The sequence below is a fragment of the Rhinoraja longicauda genome, chromosome 31 (genome assembly GCF_053455715.1).
Source record: "Rhinoraja longicauda isolate Sanriku21f chromosome 31, sRhiLon1.1, whole genome shotgun sequence".
Classification (NCBI taxonomy): domain Eukaryota; kingdom Metazoa; phylum Chordata; class Chondrichthyes; order Rajiformes; family Arhynchobatidae; genus Rhinoraja; species Rhinoraja longicauda.
The window spans coordinates 20,113,249-20,137,186 of record NC_135983.1 but is presented as its reverse complement, the minus strand read 5'-3'; the positions used below and the strand labels follow the sequence as shown (position 1 = coordinate 20,137,186).

At 38.5% G+C, this 23,938-nt stretch overlaps 1 protein-coding gene across 8 annotated transcripts in view; it reads right to left on the bottom strand.

Annotated features, from left to right (window-relative positions):
- The window catches only part of LOC144608530 (uncharacterized), a 53,791-nt gene that overhangs the window by 5,421 nt on the left and 24,432 nt on the right, over positions 1-23,938 (bottom strand). For all 8 annotated transcript variants that reach the window (XM_078426422.1, XM_078426419.1, XM_078426416.1 and 5 more), the window contains 12 exons: positions 23,240-23,406; positions 20,872-20,998; positions 19,315-19,420; positions 16,300-16,370; positions 15,438-15,502; positions 12,775-12,954; positions 11,353-11,477; positions 10,912-10,999; positions 9,149-9,262; positions 6,699-6,863; positions 4,826-4,877; positions 1,695-1,816 (listed from right to left, as the gene is read on the bottom strand). In XM_078426422.1, the coding sequence (XP_078282548.1) occupies positions 1,695-1,816; positions 4,826-4,877; positions 6,699-6,863; positions 9,149-9,262; positions 10,912-10,999; positions 11,353-11,477; positions 12,775-12,954; positions 15,438-15,502; positions 16,300-16,370; positions 19,315-19,420; positions 20,872-20,998; positions 23,240-23,406 (1,382 nt within the window). The remainder of the gene's footprint in view (positions 1-1,694; positions 1,817-4,825; positions 4,878-6,698; positions 6,864-9,148; positions 9,263-10,911; positions 11,000-11,352; positions 11,478-12,774; positions 12,955-15,437; positions 15,503-16,299; positions 16,371-19,314; positions 19,421-20,871; positions 20,999-23,239; positions 23,407-23,938) is intronic.

Sequence of the window (23,938 nt, the reverse complement as noted above, 5' to 3'; positions counted from 1 at the left end):
ATGCTGACAGCAACACTGCACCAGTGGCTTGTTGCAACATAAGATGGTATCCAAATGATGCAATTGGAGATCTGAAAATGCTGGAGATTTTTGTTTGTGGTTTAACGTGAAATGTAGTCTGTGAAAGTAAACCAATGGCACGTTTAAAGCATTATTTTTAAAATACCAGCGCAGAGGTGTATGTAAATGTAAAAGGTGCTGCACAGCGTGGAACTGCACTAACTAAATGCAATATTGAGATTTTTTTTGCTTGGAATGGATTAGATGCAACAAAACTACAAAGCTGTACAGCTGCAAATTTTCTTAACAGTTACTTGAAAAAGTCAATGACAAAGTCACATAATTGGTAAAACGGTGGAGGATCAAATGTGTGAAGACATGACATCTTTTGCTGCTTCTCCTTAAACTCATAAATGCATCATATACTAACGCGTTGGGGGTAGGGACTGGTACATTCAAATTCCTAATGTGTGGAGTCGTTCCCTCATTTTGTGCTTAGGCTAGCATGGTACTAAAGGAGGAAGTCAGCTCAAAATTGAACTGCAAAATTGACAATGTAACTTTTTGCTCAATAACTTTCTATAGAACAATTAACACGCCAAGAAACATATGTTGCAATGTTGAGAAGGAAAAGAGAAATGTGAAACCCCAAGAATTAGTAGGTAAAGCAAGCAGCTTGTAGTCCACCAAACAATAACTGCATGATGACAGACTACAAATTAATGAAGAGGATTTAAATTAAATGAGAAACAACATAAGATGACAATAGGACTGCCATTACTTCAAATGTAAAACAAAGAGCACAGCAGCAATAACTTAAATCCTCAAAGCTCAATAGAAAATGAATGCTTAACAGGTCACAGACTTGCTCCAATTTTCCTTCATGAAGATACATTATTAATACCTCTTCATTATCATTTTGGATTGGGGGATCAGTAGCACCATTAAACATATCCAGATCTAGAAAAAAAGATAGATGCAAAGCTAACCTCGTTTGCCAAACTATGTACCTCAATGCCCAGTGTCCTTTCCCACATTCCTGATTCCACAGCATCTCTGGATGACAGTACCTCCATTACAAATTCTCAACTTTTTTTCTGGTGCATCATGTATATAAAATTCTTTAATTTAAATCAATGGAACAAAGTTCACAAACATGGTATTCCCATCTAGTTTGGGGCCATTAAAATTATTCATTTTCCAAGAAAAAATACATGCGCCAAATATAAACCACTTCATTCTCATTTTGACCAGTTAAAGAGGTACGCTGAATAGGACAAAACTTAAATCTGCATGGTACATTTTCACCAACACAATATGGATGATTAAATATTAGATCAAACAGCGTCCCAGGGAGATTAAATAATTCAGATACATTTTCTTAAACTGGGAAAATTCTAGTTGCATACATAAAACTGAAGTACATTTGGTGGAAGTGAAGGGATCTTAAAGCAAGTCTGAGACTACGCGAAACACCAAAATTGGAAAGCACAGAAACAGAGAGAGGCTCTGGAGAAAGGGCCAAGGGAAGGATTAGGGCTGGAGGTGAGAAAGAGTGGTAGTAAGAAGAAAGGTGGGTTAAAAGAGAGGATGGAACAGAAAGGTAAAGACATTAGGTGGGTTGAGAGATGATAAAGATAGTGAGGAGAGAAAGAAAATGAAACATTGGCCACGTTATGGAACAACCATCTAACCTGAAAGTTCTGAAAATGCATCAGTGACTTGCAGTGGGTAAATCTGGCAGTGGACTCAGAATGGTAGAATTTATGACACAGCTTGCAGAGGAAACCTGTCACAGGGACCACATATTCCTGGCCTGTGGAGGAGAGGGGAACCAAGACGATCACTAAGTTACATTGAATGTGCCCTAATCATAAAAGCACACAAATCGAAAGTAAAACAGAATTGCATACGATATTTACTTTAAAAAACAAAAATTAACTATAATAATTAACAGAAAATTGACACAATCAGTATTAAGAATTAAGGCTACATATAAAAATAAATCAACTTCTAGATTCAGAGATAAATGGAGGTGCATAGTGAAAGCCTTTCATGGTATTATAATGGAAAGTCACAATTATACATATTGTTTTGGTACAAGAACCAATTTAGTCATCTGCACTAGATATAACTAGGAACGTAGGGTAGGCTAGGCAACGGGAGAATAACAATCAGAACTGGAATTTATTGTTTGTAATCAACTGATTCTAAACTTAATAGGCAATCTATATTTTTCAAATCGAATGGAAAAGATTGAACTTCGGAAAAACACGTCCCATTTAAACTTGATTTTAAAGGTTCTGCTGTTTGGTGTATGAACTCAATGTCTGAGGGGTCAAGAGCGATAATTAAAACAATCTGAAATAGTACTCTATAAATTAAAAAAAATTGATAAATTTGGGTTGAAGAATGATTTCCAGTACTTGCAAAGGCAAAACACAAAGATGGAGCTTTGAGGTTGTGCCTGAAATGGTTAAAATATGAGGCTATGGACAAAGTACATCTGTATTCTCGAGTTTAGAAAGTTGAAGGGTAAGGTACTCAAGATATTAAAAAAAAATTAAGATGTGATAGTAATTGCAGCGACTATTTCTTCTCGTCGAAATATCTTGACCAAAAGATTGTATTAATGCCATCAGGGAATGTCAATTCACGAGCATCTTCACATCTGGAATTTGTTCCCCCAGGGAAACTGTCGATGGTGAAGCTCCATTGAAATTTTCACATTAGGGACTGCCAGATTTTAAAATCAGGTATTGAAGGATAAAATTAAAGATGAAAAATGGAGTGAAATGAAAGTTCAATCACAATCCAGCTCGATGGCAGGGTACAGGCCCGAGGAATGAAATGACTGGTTATTCCTAAGTTGACAATATTTTCAGGGAGACATTTTCATGCAAGATAGTGAAGTTTGAAAAATGGCAGAGGAATAGTGATGTTTATCACAGAAAGAGGTGCATTTGGGCTTACATAAAGACATTTAGGATAGGATATCTCTGGTTCTATTTGCAGATTAGTCCAAAGTACTGAAACAATTTAGATAAATACAGTCATTGGAGAAGGCAGATGGGCATCTCTATCCTGTCAGTGGATGCTATCATAATCTAAACCAAGAACCTGAAAAAAAAGTTACAAGGAGAAAACAAAAAGGATCAAAAAAAAGATTTGTTTCAATGTGGTGAAGTGGGGATAAGATACCTCAGGCTTCACACTTTACTTTTAATGAGTTTTCCTATTTTGTACATTAACATAGTGAGAATAACAAGCCACCTATCAATTTATGCACTTCCTATTTACACCCAGACAATTTTCCTATCTCCTCCCTTCTTCCCCCAAATTATTGCTCATTATAACACCAGTCCTTTACAATCTATTATTCTACTATTCTTTAATTGCTAAATTCAATGAACAAATCTGAGAGCGATGCAATGGATTTGTACATCTGAGATCAAAACAAACTCGTTATATGCAGAAAGTTTGAGTTACCATAATTGATGCCAAATCATAACTCCATCATTTAATAGATAATAATCTTGTTAGAAATACAGCATGGGGATAATTAGACTCACAGTAACCATTTTAAACCAGTGATGATAATCACAGTGCAGAACAGCCTTCTGGAAAAAGTATATCACAACTCAATTGGAAAAAGCAGATAATCTCTTTTGTTTTAACTCCCAATGCACCTCCTTAGATCAATTTGTGCTGCCTGGCAAACAGTTCATTACCTCTCTTTAAACTAAGAGCAAAGCTAATTATTTTGCTCCTGCTGTATTCTACCTATCCACCAAGCTAAACTTTCCCCATAATTGTTCTCAAGCCCAATCCCGAACCCACATTTTCCTTCAGATACTTTTCCAGTTCCAGTCCTCTTCAGATGCACCATATTCACTAGACCCAGCAGTTCTGTCCATCCTATCTGTACTAATCTGCTCACAAACCAATTTCCCTTCTCAGTATGCATGCTAGCTGATGATGTAATCACCTCTCTGATCTTCCTTTCAAATCTGACACCATCATCCCAACATGATTATTGTCTTCACTGGTTATTTACTCTCCCCAGCAATATCTCAGACTGAACCAAACCATTTGTCACATAGGATTTTCTTTGACTCCTTAACGTGAACCTCACACATTTCCTGTCCATCACAAAGACCATCCATCCACAATACTACACATCCCTGCCCCTGTATCAGTCTGTGTTGCAGAAACTAACGTAGGTTTTTGATACCTCCAGATTTGACTATTCCAATGTCCCTGAACAGCCTTTCACCCTCATTTCTCCGTATGTATGCTCATATCCCAACTGACATCATCCCTGTATTTGTTCACCCACACTGGCTCCCAAATCTGCAATGCCACAAACACACAATTCGCATCCTAGTTTCCATAACTAGCCATGGCGTTTCCCTTGTATTTTTATAACTTATTTGAATCCGATAATTCTCTGATTCTTATTTCTTTCCATCTACCATTAACAGCCATGGCCTCAGTCATACAAGTTTTCAATTCTGTAATTGTAGTCAACTTTATATCATTCCCTTTGGGATCCTGTTCAAAATCTATACTTCCAGCTAAACGTTTCTGGCACCTATCCTGAACTTCCCTTTGCTTGGTGATTATCTGATTATGATAATATAAGATTCCTTTCTTACATTGGATATATTACAAAAGTCCAGTGTAGAAAATTTGGAACATTTCATTAAATTAAAAACATTTGTGTTATTTTACCAGTCTACATTATTAAGTTAGCTTTACTTGGGTGAATTTATTGTGTTTAATGAAGAAAAGCAATGGTCAACATTACTTTTTCAGTACTCACCATATACAGTCTCTGTATCATATGGCTCCTTCGGGAATTCTGACATCAAGGCCTGAATATACAAAGCAGATGTTTGTTTTCTCTCCCCATTCTAAAATACACATTTATTCAAGAAATTGTATATCCCATGTTATTTCAGAGATGTCAAGCAAAACCAGAGGGCATTACTTTGAGGTGAATGGGGCGGGGGGGACAACAAGCTTTTCCACAAAGGGCGGTGAGTATGTGGAATGAACTGCCAGAAGAAATGATAGAAGCAGGTACAATTATTATTTTTCAACGGCATTTAGACAGATGCATGGATAGAAAAGGTTTAGAGGGAATGTGTTGGAAGGAACTGCAGATGCTCGTTTAAACCGAAGATAGAACAAAAAGCTGCAGTAACTCAGCAGGTCAGACAGCATCTCTGGAGAAAAGGAATAGGTGATGGTTTGGGTCGAGGAGAGTCTCGATCCGAAACATCACCTATTCCTTTTCTCCAGAGATGCTGTCTGACCCGCTGAGTTACGCCAGCTTTTTGTGTCAATCTAAAGCTTTAGAGGGATACTAGACCAAGTGGACCCGTTGGGCCCAAGCCTCTCCTGCATTGGTGCAGCACCCTCTCCTCCCCCTCCCTTCTTGACCCCCCTCCTCTTCCCCATTCCCTCCCTCCCCCCTTCCCCTCCCTTCACCCCCCCCCCCCTCCTCCTTTACCCTCTATCCCTCTCAAACCCTCTTATCCTCCCTCCACTTCCTAGGAGATAGATTTAAACTTTAAAATGTGAATAACTTAAAAAATATAACACCGATTTCAACAAGGCTTCTTCCATTAGCACCAAAGTGAGTAAGGTGGGCCTAAATTTGTCGTGCTATCGTGTACTGTTTTGGCTGTAGTTCAGGAACAAACAAACGAGAGTTTTAGTAGAAAGATACATGGGCCAAATGCAGGCAAATGGGACTAGTTCAGGTGGGCAACTGGGTATGCATGGGCGAGTTGGGCCAAAAAGTTATCACATTCATGCTGAGTTTGTTTATGATTACCTCTACCAAGCTAATTGTTAATTTCCTAATCAAAGGGCCTTTATGAATTTCTGAGGAAATTAAAAAAAATAATTAGCAATTCCCACAATTTTTTAGTCCTCTTTCTCAATAGGTTTCAATCTCCAAATAAGCTATCCTTTCAGCAGTACCATGTCACACGACTGCCAATCTTTGTGATTCATAACCCCCAATCTGTTTAGAGTTTGTGAAGTTGGTTTCATTGACCCTGATTGAGTATTTATCAATTTTAGTCCGATAATCTTCATTATTTTAAAGAGCTGCATTTTATTACTGAAATTCCTTTGCTTCCTAGAAAAAAATATGAATGTGCAATTCCCACCACAGAATTTGCTAATCTAGACTAACTACAACTCATCTCGCAACATCTTAATTTTAAAATCCTTCCATCTCTTCCCATTTCTGCAATATACCCTGGCTCGGTCTGCCTGGGACATTTGAAACTTTTGCATATACCCTATTTTCTTCACACTGGCAATGATTGCTATTCTGTCCATTCTCTGGGTCCCAATTTATAAAAATCCCTCTCTAAACTTTTGTTTCTACCATCATTTAAGATACTCTTTAAAATCTCCTTCATAAGTTGTTTGGTCATCTGTCCTAGCATCATCTTATATGGTCGGTGTCAAACTTTGTTTGATAATGTGGTGAAAAGCCTTTAGTACATTAACAGTACTGTACAAATGAGGATCTGTAGTAAAGATTAACTACATAAAAACAGTAATAGAATAGTTAAAGATATAGCTTCATCGTCCATGCTGTATTGAATAACAATTATTATTTAAACATGATGGAATAAGGAATTACAAGCCATTCTGACAGCATATTGACAAACCTGAGAATCACTATCACTTAAACAATCAGAATCACAGTCATCATCCTCGGTCATTCCTTCTTCATCATCTTCATCAAAGCAACCAACTGCATCAACAGTAATCATGTCCTCTGGATCATCTTGTCCAGCCGGATCTTTATCCAGGGAGCTACGCTGTAGTTTAACCTGGCAACAAATGCAATTTAACAATGTCCAATTACACAGGTTGGTGGTGAACATAAAGAAGTGCCGAAATCTCAAATGTGCATATTTCCTGAAAACCTTCCCCAAGTATCAACCCACCCACCCTTCCTGTACCTTCCAACTCTCAATTATGTGGCGTAGATATTTCCAGTTTTTAAGTGAATTGTCCATATTTGGATTTTGAATTAGCAATTGACACTACCTATGTAGTGAAGTCAAGAGAAGAGGTTCATCAACACAAATGCAAAATTTTGAAATGTTTTAAAGACAGAATTTTTTGGATGCTTCTGCCTTGGAACAGGAGTCTGCCTTGGAACAGGAAGAAGAAGAGGAAGCAAAGGACAAACCCTTGGATGTGTCCAGAGATACCAGAATGAGTTACAAAAGGTCATTGCTGGAAATGCTCTCCTACAAGATACTTGTTTTGTTATTTTTAATGGACCAATGACACAGGGACATGAATATAAATGCAAAGGATTTTAAAGAAAGTTAAATTTGTAATCAAAATCTTACAACATCAATCAAGGCGAGCATTAATCTATCATTGCAAATAAATTATTTATTAATGTTTCAGAAGGAAAGTTTGACCTCGGCGATTCCTATCACCCAGCAATGTTGTTCAACCATCCTGTGAACTGGTCTCATAAAAATCTCATTTGTGTCAAATTGCTGCGCAATGTGGGAATACCAATTTAAGATGGCTCTGAAAGCGATCTCGCCAAGTCCTTCAAAATTCTTGAAAAGACCTGAAAGGACCAGTATGAAGGGTTGGGTATTCAGCACTGAGATGAAAAGAAATCTCTCCACTCAAGGAATAGTAAACTCTTTAAAATTTTCCGCTAAAGTAGATGGAGGCAGCTCGGTCATCAAGCACATTCAAGGCAGAGAATGATATAGATAATAAGGAAATCAATGCAGTTGGGTTAATGCAGGAACTGGAGTTAAAGCAAAAACAAAATCAGACATGATCTTAGATTAGGACAGTAGACAATTGGGGCTGAATAGGTTATTTCTACTTCTAATCTTCTAATGTGACCCCGCCAAAAAGTGTTTAAAATTAATGCAAGGGAGCTTACATCTTGGATATCATTGAGAGTAACAAGTGTGATCTATTACAGCACAAATATTGTTCGATAGAGATACAAAAAATTAATTCTACTTTTTGTTCACAGATTATGTACATCACAAATAGCACGATGGCGTAGCGGTAGAGCTATTGCTTTACAGTGCCAGAAACCCAGGTTCCATCCTCACTACAGGTGCTTGTCTGTACGGAGTTTGTGCTTTCTCCCTTGACCTACGTGGGGTTTCTCAGAAATCTTCGGCTTCCTCCCACACTCCAAAGACGTGCAGGTTTGTAGGTTAATTGGCTTGGTATAAATATAAATTGTCCCTAGTGTGTGTAGGATAGCGTTAGTGTGTGGGGATCACTGGTTGGTGCGGACTTGGTGGACCGAAGGGCCTGTTTCCACACTGTATCTCTAAACTAAACTAAACAAAACAAACATTTGGTGTAAGGAATTGCAGATGCTAGTTTAAACCAAAGATAGACACAAAAAGCCGGAGTAACTCAGCGGGACAGGTAGCATCTCTGGAGAGTAGGAATGGGTGACGTTTCAGGTCGAGTCTGAAGAGGGTCAACCCAAAACGTTACCAATTCCTTCTCTCCAGAGATGCTGCCTGTCCCGCTGAGTTACTCCAGCACCTTGGTCATTGCCTCTACACTTGTCCCAAGACAGCAAAACCTCAAATTCAAAATCCTCATTGTTCAAGTATTCAAGTCACTTCACGATGTTGGTTCTCCTAATTATCTGCAATCTCAATCACTCCTACATCCATTCAAAAACTCCCTGCTTCCTTAACACCAGCTTCTTGCACATGCCTGATTTTACACCCAGTCTCTGTCAATCTGTTTTTCCACTCATCCAAGATCTGAAACTTCCATAATAAACTAAAACACTAATTTTTTTTAACGATAATATATAAAACTCACCTCTTAGACATCTAGACAATTAGACATTTGTTCTAACATCATCCTGTGTCTCATTGGTAAAAATGTATTCAATAATACTATTGTGAAGCGCCATTTCAGTTTCAACACATTGAAGGTTCCGTATAAATGTTGCCATTGAACGCTGTAATTCATCTAAACTGCTCTAGGGCACAGGAATAGCCATTCCAAATACAATGAAAGTCAATTGGCCTAAAAATGCCCCCCAAATCCCATGTGAAAACAAGTGAAAAGTTTAGAAAAAAGGTTAGCATACCTCTTCCACTTTCTGCTTGTGCTCTGGCGACTTCATGTGCTCCACAAACTTGCGGGGTGTTTTGAAATGTCTGCTGCAAACAGTGCAGAAAGGCCGCAGAGAATACTTAGAAAGCTAGTGACAAAACAGAGAACATAAATGACGTAGCTGCAACATGGGACGGGATTTGTTTGCCTAGTGGTTTCAATTTTTTTTAAAAAAGGAAGCGCACGTCTTTGCAACGCTGCCCGTTTCTTGATTATTGTACTATTCACATCATTCTGGCTGGGGCTACATCCATCTCCGAATGAAAGATAATGCATGCACCAATAACCCAGAAAGAATATACAAATAGTGTCAGAGCAAATTTCAAAATAACTGATGGGCAGTCAAATTGTTTTGTACAGCTGGGCATTATGACATGATGAAAATAAAGAAAGTCCTTCAGTTGTGACTTCTCTTTCCTGGGTGACCTTACTGTCTCTTCTGACTTATACAGATTCCAGTACCCCATCAGTCTGAAGGATCTCAACCCGAATCATCGCCTATACATGTTCTCCAGAGATGCTACCTAATCTGCTGATTTACGTCAGTACTCTGTGCGTTTTTTTCCCCCCAGTTCTATACACAAGTAGGAGCATCAAATCCAACAGCAGCATCATCATTTTCAAAGTCGGAGGCTTTTTAACAAATCAATTTATTATTTTTCTACAATGATAATTTACAGGCGATCGGGATCAAAGTAATTTACAGGCGATCCCCACCCCACCCTTCGCAATTCTAACAAAATAGCGTATTATAGCATGGAAACAGGCCATTCAGACCATACCAACCAGTGGGAAACCATCCTTATTAATCCCATCTTTCAGCATTTGGCCCATAGCCTTAAATGCCGTGGTGATTGAAGTGCTTGTGTGGACACTTCTTAAGTGCCGTCAGCGACCATTTTCTGCATTCTATCTGGCAATACAACCCAAGCACTCACCACTTTCTCGCAGAAAGCTTCTCCTCAGATTCCCCCCAAATGTCTTACCCCTTACCCTAAACTGCATCTTCTAGATTTGTTCACCTTTGATAAGGAAAACTTATTGAACATCCCCATGACTTGTGTGGGTTTTCTCAAGGAGCTCCAGTTTCCTCCCACACTCCAAAAATGCAGAGGGTTGTGGGCAAATTGGCCTGGTAAAATTGTAAATTGTCCCTAGTGTGTGTAGGACAGTGCTAGTGTACGGGCATCTATGGTCGACGTAGACTCAGTGGGCCAAAGGGCCAGTTTCCGCAGCATCTCCAAACTACCAGTCCATTACGGGTACTGACCTGCCCTCCAGCTGCAGAGATCTACAAGAGTCGTATCCTCAAAAACGCAGGTAGCATCAAAGACTCACACCACAAAGACTGGCCACACTCTCATTTCACTCCTGCCATTGTTATTTATCATGCTATTTACATTAAAATATGTTTACATATCTGTTGTGCTGCTACAAGTAAGAATTTCATTGCTGTTTTGGAACAAACGACAATACAACACTCTTGACTTGACTCATGATGATGCAACACAAAATGTTGAGGAATCATTGTTATAGTAAACTAAATATTTAAACATATTTAAACAAAAGCAAGACAGAGAATGCTTTAAATGCCAAACATTCGTTAATACCTGAAATGTTATTCCAAAGTTTCAGAGGAGCTCTCAATATTTAAAAGGAAAACAAACTTTTCTCTTAGAGGCACTCATCAAACGGTAGTACAACACAAGCAATATCTCTGGAAGCTTTTCTGTCTACCTTGTGCGTCTGTGTCCTGCGGTGTTCAATTATGCTCCCTCTGAAATGACCCTGGCAGGTACTGCACCATTTAGGTCGTTTTCTGGCACTGTAAAGCAAGAAAGGGTTACTTAGAACTGGCTGGGGTATCCAGTCCTCAGATTTTACCTGATCTCGCATTCCAAAAATTGCTCCAGTGGGGAGTTTCTGGACACAACTGGAATATTTAGGGAATGCTAGATAAATACAGGATAGAAAATTAAAATTATACTTGCAAGATTCAAAAAAGAGGTAGAAAGAGGCTTCGGAAAAATAAAACCAGCCTTTCAACAATTAACCCGAGTAATCTGATTGTGTTGAAGTTATACATAATTCACCAGTTGGAGATTTCCTTCTGTAGTGATTTTAATGTCAGGTATTTCAAAGGACTCCATATTATCAATCTCCAGTAATTGCACCCACCTTTCTCTGCTTCTTCCCACTGAGCCCGACGGTGGAATTAATGTGGCCAGACAAGCATTACTTATCTGCTGAATCTCCAAGAGTCTCTGATGATGGCGCGTCCCTATCATATGCTTCTGAAAGTTCTTTGAAAGAAAAAGGTAAATTGAAACATTGACAATTTTGAACCAAATATGCAAAATCCAAGCAATACTGGACAAAATCATTGGTTTTCTTCAGACAAGATTTACATTCGCTTTGCGAGCATTTCTGCATCCGTCATCCAACAGCTATTGCAAGAACCTGTCAAGCACCTTTCTCAAATGCTTACGTTGACAATAAATTGCCAAAAGTCTTTGCTGACAGAGCATTCCACAAGACACATGGAGTCTTTGCTGAACTATGCATTTCTCCTTCACTTGTTGCATTATACAATTTCTAAGACATTTCTAAGACTAGTTCTGGAAAGATATTGTCAAGCTTGAAAGGGTTCAGAAAAGATCTATGAGGATGTTGCCAGGACAAGAGGGTGTGAGCCATAGAGAGGTTGAGTAGGCTGGGTCTCTATTCCATGGAGTGAAGGCAGATGAAGGGAGATTTTATAGACAAAATCATTAGAGGAATAGATCAGGTAGATGCATAGTCTTTTGCCCAGAGTAGGGGAATCGAGGACCAGACATAAGTTCAAGGTGAAGGGGAAAAGATTTAATAGGAATCTGAGGGGTAACTTTTTCACACAAAGGGTGGTAGGTGTATGGAACAAGCTGCCAGAGGAGGTAGTTGAGGCTGGGGCTCTCCCATCGTTTAAGAAAAAAATTAGACAGGTATATGGATAAGACAGGTTTTGAAGGATATGGACCAAGCGCAGGAAAGTGGGACTAGTGTAGCTGGGACATTGTTGGCCAGTGTGGGCAAGTTGGGCCGAAAGGCCTGTTTCCACATTGTATCACTCAAAGACATTATTTAGATAAATTACTTCGAGAGCTGCAAAGAACATGGTTGTCTTTAAGCTGCACAAACGTGCAAAAACCTGAGTCTGTCAGGTGACAATGGATAAAGCACATAGTAATTTGGCAGCCTGTTGCTCTGGCTTTTAAATTTTCATACAGTATCAGAAATATACCCTATTCCCCTTTTGAATGGAAGCAATTCTGCTCTGAGCTGAGTGCAAGTGTTAAAGTGTAGGATACATGGAGAATCTGGCTACTTCATCAGAATAAAGTTGTGTTGCTGATCCAATTTGCAACTGTAAACAGAGGGGTATGGCTCAGACTGCACCTATGCATCACCCCACAATACACTCATCCAATACCATCTCCAGAGTGCACCTCTGTGAATTACAATCTTCATGTGAACAGCTTCCTTAAGGGGAATATTATACAAATGATCAAAGATCCTTTCCATTGTTCATTCAATTCTACAAGTCAGTGCCACTTGCCTTACCTTTTGATTATTGCAGTTGACATTACAGATATAACAGATGAACTTGGTAGGCATGGAATCCAACTCCTCCTCAGAGTCCTCATTGCCCATGGATCCAGAATCAGCTGCAGACGTACTGATTGCCCGACTTTCACTGCTCTGCTGGATCGTTACTTTCAGTGAACTCATGGTATTCAGCATCTGTAAGATACACATTTACACTTGTTTTCTCTGTAAACCCTCTCACTCAGTGGGAATCAAAATCAATTTGAACAGAGAGGGATAAAGAAGATAGTCAGCAAAAGCATAATACTTGCTTTGCTAATTGACATGTGGCATACAAGTCAAATCATCCTAGTATCTTGTGCATCATTCACACAAACAGTACCGCATTTCCAAAGATACACGTGAATCAAGAAGTTGCAAAAAACAAACATATCCCATTTCTTTTATTCTCGTTTCCTCAACCAGAATGTACAAAATGTTAGAAAAGATAAAACAATTCACAAAACCTTCGTCCTGAAATTTCACCAAATTTCGTCCCAAATCGTACCACTGTCACCTGGCATATATGGGCATCATGATCAATGAGAGATTTTAGTATTTTCCTTGTGGATCATCACAATGTTAAACTAAATTTCACTAGATGGGAACTTTTGTGGAATATAGGTCCCACTCCCTCCCAAAACTACCATCAATACTTCTTCAATTGTTAACAATAGAGATTTCTGATTTTATAATCTTACAATCAAAACTAGAAAGCCATATTGCCTTTCGCCATCTCTTCGTGCAAATCCATTGGCTTTGAAATCCAAGCTTGTCATCATGCTTAACGCAAACACTAATTTTTCTGCTATATTGGGATTTCCTACATAATTAGTATTAGCTATTCATAGAAAATGAACATACAATAGTACAGCACAGGAAAGGGCCTTTCACCCCACAATGTTTGTGTCGAACATGATGCTAAGTTAAACTGATTTCATCTGCCCGTACATGATCCATATCCTTCTAGTCCCTGCACTTCCGTACGCCAATCCAAAAGCCTCTTAAATTCCATCACTTTATCAGCCTCCACCACCCCTTGGCAGATTCCCCACCACTCTGCGTAAAAAAAAGCTGCATCTCCATTAAAGTTTCCCCATACCTTGTAAAAATGCCCTCCAGTGTTAGACATTTCCATCTTAGGAAAAAGGTTGTACCCTGTCTACACCTCTCATAATTTTAAAAGTTTCTATCAACCCAACCTCCGATGTTCCAGAGAAAACAATCCAAGCCTATCCAACCTCTGTAGCTGGAACCCTCTAATCCAGGCAGGATTCTGGTAAACTTCCTCTGCATCCTTTCCACAGCCTCCCATCCTGCCACATTCAGGGAGCTAGATCACATTCAGATCCCTCTGCACATCAATTAAGGGTCTTGTCATTAACTGTTTATTGTCTCCTTACATTTAACCTCCCAAAGTATACCTCACACTTGCTCGGGATTAACTCCATCTGCAAATTTCTCCACCATTTCTGCAGCTAGTCTATATCCCGCTGTATCTTCTGAAAGCATTTCTCACTGTTTGCAACTCCTCCAATTTTGGTGTTATCAACAAACTTACTCACCAACCCATCTACATTTACGTTTCAGTAATTTATTTCTATCACAAGCAGCAGAGGTCCTTGCACAGATCCCCGCGGACCTCCACTGGTCACAGACCTCCAGCCAGAATATCTACCCACCAACATAACCATGTCTTTTATGATTAAGCCAGTTCTGAATCCATACGACCAAGTCAAAATGAATTTCGTACATCTTAATCTTCTGGATCACCCTACCATGACAAACCTTATCAAATGCCTTGATAAAATCCATGTAGACAACATTCTCTGCCCTACCTTCAATCTCCTTCGTCACCTCCTCAAAAACCTCAATCAAGTTATTGAGACAGCACCTGCTGCATACAAAACCGTGCAGGTTATCCCTGATTAGCTCATTCTTTTCCAAATGGGAGTAAATCTTATCATGAAAAATTCTCTCCAATAGTTTCCATCCAACTAGTTCATGTGAGGCTCACAGGCCTATAGATCTCTGGATTCTCTCTACTTCCTTTCTTAAACAAAGGAACAACCGGCCATTCACCAGCCCTCTGGGACTTCGCCTTTGACGAGAGAAGAAACAAAGATCCTCATCAAGGCCTCTGTAATCTCCACTCTTGCCTCCCTAAATAACCTGGGATAGATCCCATCAAGCGTTGGCAACTTATTTACCTTAATGTCTTCAATAGCCTCCTTCTCAATCTCAAACTGCCCTTGCATATTTGTACTCTCCACACTGATATCTCCAACACTGACCTTGTTTCTCAATAACAAAAGGGTGCATTTTCCATTTTATTGCAATCTGCAAAAGCAAAGAAAATCCGAAACCACGGTATCTTTGAAAAGCGATCTTCGCAAATTAACTAACAATCTTCTAGTCAACTTCCAAAGAAAAAATAATGATGTTTGGTTTCGGTTAACCCACCCTTGTTAAGCCACGAATTACAGCCAAGACTATTCATGGTCTTTTTCTGACTGAGAACCATCCAAAGATATCCATGTTTAATGGGGATATCTGGCTTCCATTGGACCATTTTGGCTTCCTCCACTTGACCAAAGGCATAATGTAAGGAAGCATACAGTGAAAAAAGTTATTCTTACCTCTGTGTTAGCTGCATTGTGTTGAAAATTCTCACCAGCTCCACTCTCTTCATTTTTATCAGTTTCTGTAAATAGAATTTTTTAAAAATGAACTCCTTTTCCAAGCAATCTGACAGGCAGACTGGAATCTAGCTGCCACTACCAGGATAGATCCAGAAGAGACTATAGAATATAAAATACCATAGCTGTAGGCAAAAAATGTTTCTAATTATGAAGAAATGTGAAGCTATTGGAAAAATTTTACATTGACACGTTCTCTTACTGGAATTCGACCCTTCAGAGGACAACAGAATCTCATCCAGGTAAGAAAATTACAAAAAACTCAAACTATGTAAAAGTTCTGTGATAAATTCAACAACCTGATTTATTCCATTACAGTTAATCCCTAGATATTTACTCGAGAATAACTTGAATGTTACTCTCGCGGTGATTTTCCCAAAGTTCTCCCTCAACTGACAATACAAGCGCAAAAGCTCAACCAATCATATATTTACTTGATCCCAATTTCCAGCTGTTATCCTTTGTGCAGTATTTCCAGTGTTAGCCTGTGTATCATCAGTCAACTATAACAATGTACCTTTAGACACTGACAAAATCCACTCGTTTGGATAAGAAGCAGCAACACAACCACTTGCAATGTTTTTCTTGAAATTTACATAGGTGAACCACTGGGAAGTGTGGGAGTGAGAAAATATAACATAGGGTGGTGATAAACAATCATCCACACCTCTATAAGATACATAGCACTGGATGTTACAATTAGGTGTTAAAATGCAGATGATTTGTATGGCCTTTGATAGTTAAAGCAGAGCGTCTTCCACACTTTTATTACAGACTCCCAAAGTACTTTTCTTTAAATCACCTTCTTTCGTTGTACTCTTTGATATGGTTGTCTCGCCGGAATTAGACTGTTCAATTACATCATCATTTTGGCTGCAGAAAGAAGAAAATGACTTCGTTAAATCCCACTGAGTTAATGGGCATAAATAGCAGAAGGGCAATAAAGGGCAATAAAGGGCATAAGTAGCAGAGGGCTTTGTGGGGAAAAAAGAAATATTGAGAAGATTTCCAACCATGATGAATTAGGCAATGCACAGAATGTTTAATTGCTAAGGCTTAATGGAAAAGGAAATAACAGTACTTTTTCCAGTTAAAAGAATGGAATAAAACCCTCAAGATAATTGTAAATGAGATAACGATGATTCTTTGAGGTAATTTTCACAAACTGTTTTATTCTATTACTGTTTCTCCATTGATTTATACACAACACACAAGATTATCTTGAATACTAACTATCCTTCTAGTGACAACATTCTCGCTCAATCAGTATCGCCAAATCCAAAGGATTAACTAGGCAGTAAACAACATTTTATTTAGGGATACAAGACACAGCAGATGCTGGAATCTTGAGCAAAAGAAACAAACTGCATGCGGAACACAGCAAACAAGGCATAATCTCTGGAGAGAAATGGACAGACATTGTTTTGGGCCAGGATCCTTCAAGACTGGAGTAGAGGGGAGATAACTAGCAGAAAGAGGTGAGGGGAAGGGGTGGGACAAAAGCTGGGAGAAAGGTGAATCCAGGTAAGGAGGGGCTGATTCGCAGATGAGTTGGAGAGGAAGAGAAGGTGGAGATTGTAACATAGGCTGGAGGTGATAAGCGGAGAATCCAAAGGGCTACATATGGTGGAATCTGATAAGGAAAGGTAAAGGTGAAAACGTAGAACCTAAAGGTGCGATGAGTAGATCAAAATGATGGGGTGGGGGATGAGTAGGAAGAAGGGAAAGAAAATGTGAAAGAGAGAACCTGCATAGATCAGGAGAAAGGGGGTGGTTTACCTGCAATTGGAGAATTGGCACCCCAGCGGAATATGAAGTGCTGTTCATGCAGTTTGTATGCGATCTCAATTTGGCAATGGAAGAGGCCGCAGACAAATACATCGGTAAGGAAATGGACACGGGCCTGAGGTGGCTCAGGAAGACCTACTGAGTTTTTTTGCACATTTTGTCTCTTAGTTACAATCAGAGAAGCCAAAAAATTACAAACTCATTCTCTATGTCCCAAGCCAAAATGAAATGCAGAGTTGTGAAGAACTGAGCATATTTCTTTTTAAAAGCATAATAGGAAATTGCTTTTGAAAACAATTCAAATACAATAATATGATGATCTATAAATCTTAAGATGTATAGCCCCTTTTAAGAAAGTGAGAGGAAGAGAAGAAACAAAAATAGGGTATGTTGTATTTTAATTTCCACCCTGTAAGTTTAATAACAGATCCACTTATACTCATAATTGTCCCAATGTGCTGTACTGTTTCATTACTTCTGGGAAAACCTCTTCTGGTGCTGTTCTATGTTTGAGAACAGAGACAACTCAGCCTAGGCCAGATTATACTTTATTCAGTAATTTTGTAGTGAACAGCCAACCTTCTATCACTCACCCACTGTTGAAGCACGGATATTGTAAATAAACTGGAGCACAGATTTATTAAAGAGCCAGGTGCTCTTTACATTCTACTCAGCTTTATAGCAGAGATGGTCAAGATTAAAAGCTTGACCACATTAATTTAAATAGGGCATTTGATTCCAGGGAGAAATTAAGGGCAGTTAAGTAGTTTAGTTATTTTTCTTCATTTTGATGTTTTAATTTTAGTTTTATGGTATTTTAAATTTATTTTTATTCTCCAACAGAGGGAAACTGAGAAAGGACCATCAGGCAGAGTCGCAATTCGATTTAAATGCAATCATATGGAAGATTTATTAAAAATGTATGAAAAGGTGCCCAGAAATCATCAATAAACATTTTATTTGAATTCTAAAATACTGAAGTGGTTTTATTTTCTTAAAGACATGCATCTTAATTATTTTGCTTCATCAATCCAAAAGAAAAGGTCACTGCTACAAATCTTTAGCGGTGATGATCAATTTTGCCATTTTAAAACCTATTTAAATTATTATCAGAAGATTGCAGTCTTGTTTCACAGAGAGGGTCATACAAACTGGTTTAAAAGTCCGTGTTAATGCTCCATGTCAACAGTTGGAGTGAAAAATATTGAAACGTTAATCTAAATTACCTTGTGCCTCCTCAGGGAAGGCCAATTGCTGCGTTCGGAGTTCAAAATAAGAACATGCAATCAACTCACATCATTGTGTTGTGCAAAACATTTGCACACAGATATTCAGGAGAAATCAAGCCTCGACTGTCGAGATAAACAATTTATCTTTAAGAAACAAAGCACAGCTTCAATGACGTATAGTGAACTATTCCCCAGGGTTAAAGCTTTATTCACCTCCCACCCCCTCAAGACCTGGAGCCCATTCTTTGCTCATTTACAATGCACCTGTACAACATTATCTATGGTGAATGATGGTTACAATTCTAAGTTTAGCAATTCTGAAGTGCTGTCTAGTGAAACACAATTTTGCTGCAAACTCAAATGGCTATTTCATGCGAATGTCTGAATTGCACAACATAAAATTGTGTCTCTTTTCTTCTCACTTATTTCCTCAAAAGAGCTAAATATTTCAAGCTTTATAGATCATCATATTATCCTATTTGAATTTTTGAAACAATCTTCTCTCATGCCGTTAAAAATAAATACACCTTAATTTTTCCAAATTATTTATCTTATTTTGTCTTAGAAATATGTCAAAGGGTTCATAATTTTAATTTTAAATTAAAAGTAACAAAAAATTGGATGAAGGGTTTCAGCAGGCAATGAAGCATGGCATGGCAAAGATGGGAAGATTTATTCGCAGCGCTGTGGATCTATTGTCAAAGGCTCATTTCTGATCAAAAACAACAAAGTCTATGAGTACTTGCTGTCCCAGGGGAAGGTGAGATAAAGAGAAGCAATTTAAATAAAATCCCAAGTACCTCCCAAGCTTCCTCCTTTTTACTTCTGGTTCATCAGCTTTCATGGAGTCCTGAGTTTTCAGAGATAGAGAATCAGTTGCCTTCTTTAAATCAACATGTTTATTACCTGAGGCAAAATAATACAATTATTTCTATTTACAAAGTTGCACGTGAAAAATGCTTACCTTCCCATTAATTTGGTCTAATAGAAGTTTCCATACCAATTTGCTTAACTCAATATTTTTTTATACTGATGGAGAGGATTACACATTTTAAAATTACCAAATCAATTTCTTGCAACTTTACAAAAGTGGTTTCAGACTTCATAAACTAACATTACAATTTAATGTCAAATATGGTTCCAATTAGGCATATGTATTAGAGTGGGTTCAGAATATAAAGTAACTTCTGTCATTTGACACTTAAGTTTCCTTTGATTTCAGCCTGTCATTACATTACTAAATTATTGTCTTTGTAATGGATGCAGCATGAATGGAATAAGAAAAAGATATAGAAGGAAAAAGCTAGTGTGTTCCCAGGCATCCCACTCCTGTCAATGCTAGTAGCAACAACCACAAAGCCAAAATGGGGCAAGCACCCCAAAAAACAAGGAGTGGAAGAATGACAACCTGCACTTCAGATTCTTTCAATTAACAATTCAGAACAAACGTGCACTACCAATAATTGATCAAATCCTCACGCATTAAACAGGAAAACTTTAAAAAATATTCATTTGTAACGGCAACTTTTCTTTCACATCACTTTAGAGATACAGTGTGGAAACAGGCCATTCAGCCCACCGAGTCTGTGCCGACCAGCGATCATCCCGTACACTGGCACTATCCTATACACACTAGGGACAATTTACAATTTTACCAAAGCCAATTAACTTACAAACCTGTATGTCTTTGGAGTGTGGGAGGAAACTGGAACAATCTGAGAAAATCCATGCGATCACAGGGAGAATGTATGAACTCCACACAGACAGCACCCGTCAGGACCTGGGTCTCTGGCGCTGTAAGGTAGCAACTACCGCCCTAATGCATCTTTCTCCAAATATGAGATAGCACAACATTTGCAGTTATATGATGCAAAGGATAAAAGTTAACTGGCTGGTTCAACCAATCTATTCTCTTCCATCTTTATGTAATTTCTACATACCAATCCCATTCACTAGCCATGCAGTCTCCTGCATGACAAACACTTGCCTTGCCATGCCCTCAAGTGAACAATGCTTTGTTTATCTATAATAAAAACAATACTGATCCATGGCATTCTGATTTATACTGATTAGCTAATTAATTTATTGCATCGTACGGAAGGCGCATTCCCAATCTCGTTGTACCCCTGTACAATGACAATAAAGATATATTGTATTGTATTCTACATCTGAAATCTAAAAAATCTATGTTAGAATGGAGCATAAATGATTTGAAATGCCATGATCATTACAAAACAGTAGAGACAAATCATGTTAGGAAGCCAGCAATTAAAGATATTTCCCTTTTTATTCTGCGGTTGATTTTAAGGATTCAGGGCATGCCTGTATTAACACAATTCATTTTGCATAATCAGTACCTGATGACACCATTGCTTTAGGGCCTGTCTTGTTTTTATTTGCTTCCGATTTTTGATCTGCATTTACCCAGAATGGCCCCCGTGGAGAATAACGACCTCTTCTCATGTCAGGCATTCTCTTAGGATCCTGCAAGTCAGAACATTTTGCTTTCAGTGGGAAATTGTGCACTAGACATTAAATATGGGCCTAGTCATCAGATTGGAACCTTATCCAAGAAGCCGTAGTGAAGGTGCACATACATATTTATTATTAGCTGCATATCCATGATACATACCTGATCCTGAAAAGCAGACTAAGAAAATAAACTTTAAAGAGGTATTCAATTTCCTGAAAATCCATATTCTTAAGTGAATTCACACTACATACATGAATTGTGAATACATATGGGGCACACCAACAGAGTTGCTGCCTTACAGCGCCAGAGACACAGGTTTGAACCCAACTACAGATGCTGTCTGTATGCAGTTTGTACATCACCGCGACCATGTGGGTTTTCTCCGAGATCTTCGGTTTCCTCCCACACTCCGAAGATGTACGTTAATTGGCTTGGTATGAATGTAAAATTGTTCCCGGTAGGGCAGTGTTAATGTGCAGAGATCGCCGGTCAGTACTGACTTGGTGTGCCTGTTTCCGCATTGTATCTCTAAAATTAAAACTAAATACATGTTGTTTTGTTTCTAATTCATTAAACCCTGTCTTTAAAGTAATACTTTCAATGACTAATAGTTCCTCAGTGTTTGTAATAGTCACAGCACAGAAATAGGCCCTTTGGCCTCTCATGACCAATAAGCACCCACTTACACTAATCCCATTTTACTTTTCCTGCATTCCCATCAATTCCAGATTCTACCACTCACTTACACCCCAGGGCCAAAACAGCCATCAATTAATTTTGGGACTTACACGCCAAGGCCAAAACAGCCATCAATTAATTTTGGGATGTTGCTTTTAATAGTAATTTCTGAGTGATAGCAATAAAAATACCAATTATTGCAAATATTCAAATCAGATAGCATCTGGGGCGAGCTAAAGTGATTGTGGAGTGCGAGAGTGAATTTACATCAATGAGTTTTCTTCATTATTTTCATCTCATATTTTTAGCACTGCAGTTGATTTTGCTTTTCATTGCTGGTTGAAAGCAATTATGTGAGCAAAATTTCTGACTGTGTCTCTTTGTTCTGAATGTATGAAATTTGTAGAATGTCCTGAATTGTGCCATGCGTAAACTACTGTTAACTGTGGTCGATGTAAATTCCGTCCAATTGAGCCAACCCCAGCCACCACACCTTCTGCCCTCTGTCCAGTTAATACTTCAAAATAAATTCTAACAGAGTCACAAAATATTCTGCAAGAATGCAAAAATGAAGGTCTCACTAGCAGCAGAAGCTCTATGCAAACACATTTTTTCTTTATTTTAATCGAGTATACAATCATTATTTCTTTGCAGATTACAGTGCTTTAAAAAAAACAAAAATCACCATAACCACCCTCATTTCACCCTGTTATAGGCATTCCATTTGTTCTACCATTTGTCCATCCCCACCTTCTCTGCTACTTTGACTAACTTGCTTTCCCCCTTTCTCAGTTCTGATGAAGGGTCTTCAATCTGAAACATGAACTGTCTCTTTCCACAAGCACTGCCGGATCTGCTGATTTTTTCCAGTATTTTCTGTTTATATTTCATGCTACTTTTAATCACAGGCTCATTGAAAAACAATGATGGCCTCAAAGTATATTTAAGTCCCCTTGAGGAGGGGATGGCTAACCTTTCATAATCATGATAGTGCATATGGACTTACTCTCACAATATTGTAAAATACACAGATCCAGGATTTAGATCCACCACATTGAAGATGCAATTAAGTATTTGCAGAGGATTCAAGGCGAGGACATTCCTCTGCAAACATTACCTTTGCGCTGTTAACTGGATAAAAACAAGGCATGTTTGGAAACCATTGTCATAGAGATCCTCCACCATATGGAGGCAGAAGAGCCCAATAGTTTTTCATCCAGGCCTTCATCTTAGAGAATCCAGTATATTCTTCTTCTGGGATTACCAGGCAAGACATTGAAATGGAACTATAGTTTATGTTTCTTTATTTTAGCTCATTTCTCACACTAACTACTTTTAACTGAATGCATTCTAGTGGCTCCCATTGACCGAGCTGTGGAGAGTACTCTTTCGGGACAAAAAATATCCAGAGAAGTTTTTTTTAAACATGTGATTGGATATTTCACCAATGTAATTGAAAACCAGTCTCTACTATTACGATTTGCCTGGATTTACATAATATTTAAACATATCAACCTGCATCAATTGTTTCATAAAAAAACTATTCACTCCATAATAATGAGGTTTCCCCTTACTTTAATGAATCCGCGAGGACGTGGTGGGAAGAGTTGGTTCCCAAATCTGATGCGAGGAGTCTGCAGTTGGATGCCAAGGGGAGGGGTGCCAAGAATTGATGCTCTGGATCCTGGTGGGAAGAAGGGTTGTAGGCCTGGTGTAGGCATGCTGTATCCATGAAGACCACCTATAAAATTGGACTTGTGAGAATCAGACATTTAGAAAATACGATAGGTTGGCAATATAGAGTCACCGCAAAACAGTGTTTACTTTCAGTATTTAGAATTGTTTCACCGAGAACACGCTTAAGAAAATATTTCTCATTGGATTGTCCAATTCAAATAATCCCCATTATAAAGTTATGTACACAAGGCAAACCATCATCTCTGAAAGCATTCAGCAGTCCATCAGAAATCAGGCATCACATTTCAAATACAATAGCAAAAAAACATAATCACAATTAAACAAGAATGTAGCATATTTTCCCAGACCATGACAATCTGGAGAGTATGTTAAGCTATGTAAAGTAATGTCATAAGGGATAGGAGTAGAATTAGGCCATTCGGCCCATTAAGTCTATTCCATCAATCATGGCTGATCAATCTCTCCCTCCGAACCCCATTCTCCTGCTCCCCATGACCTCCAACATTTGTACTAATCAAGAATCTATCTATCTCTGCTGTACAAATATCCAGTCTTGGCCTCCACAGCCTTTAGTT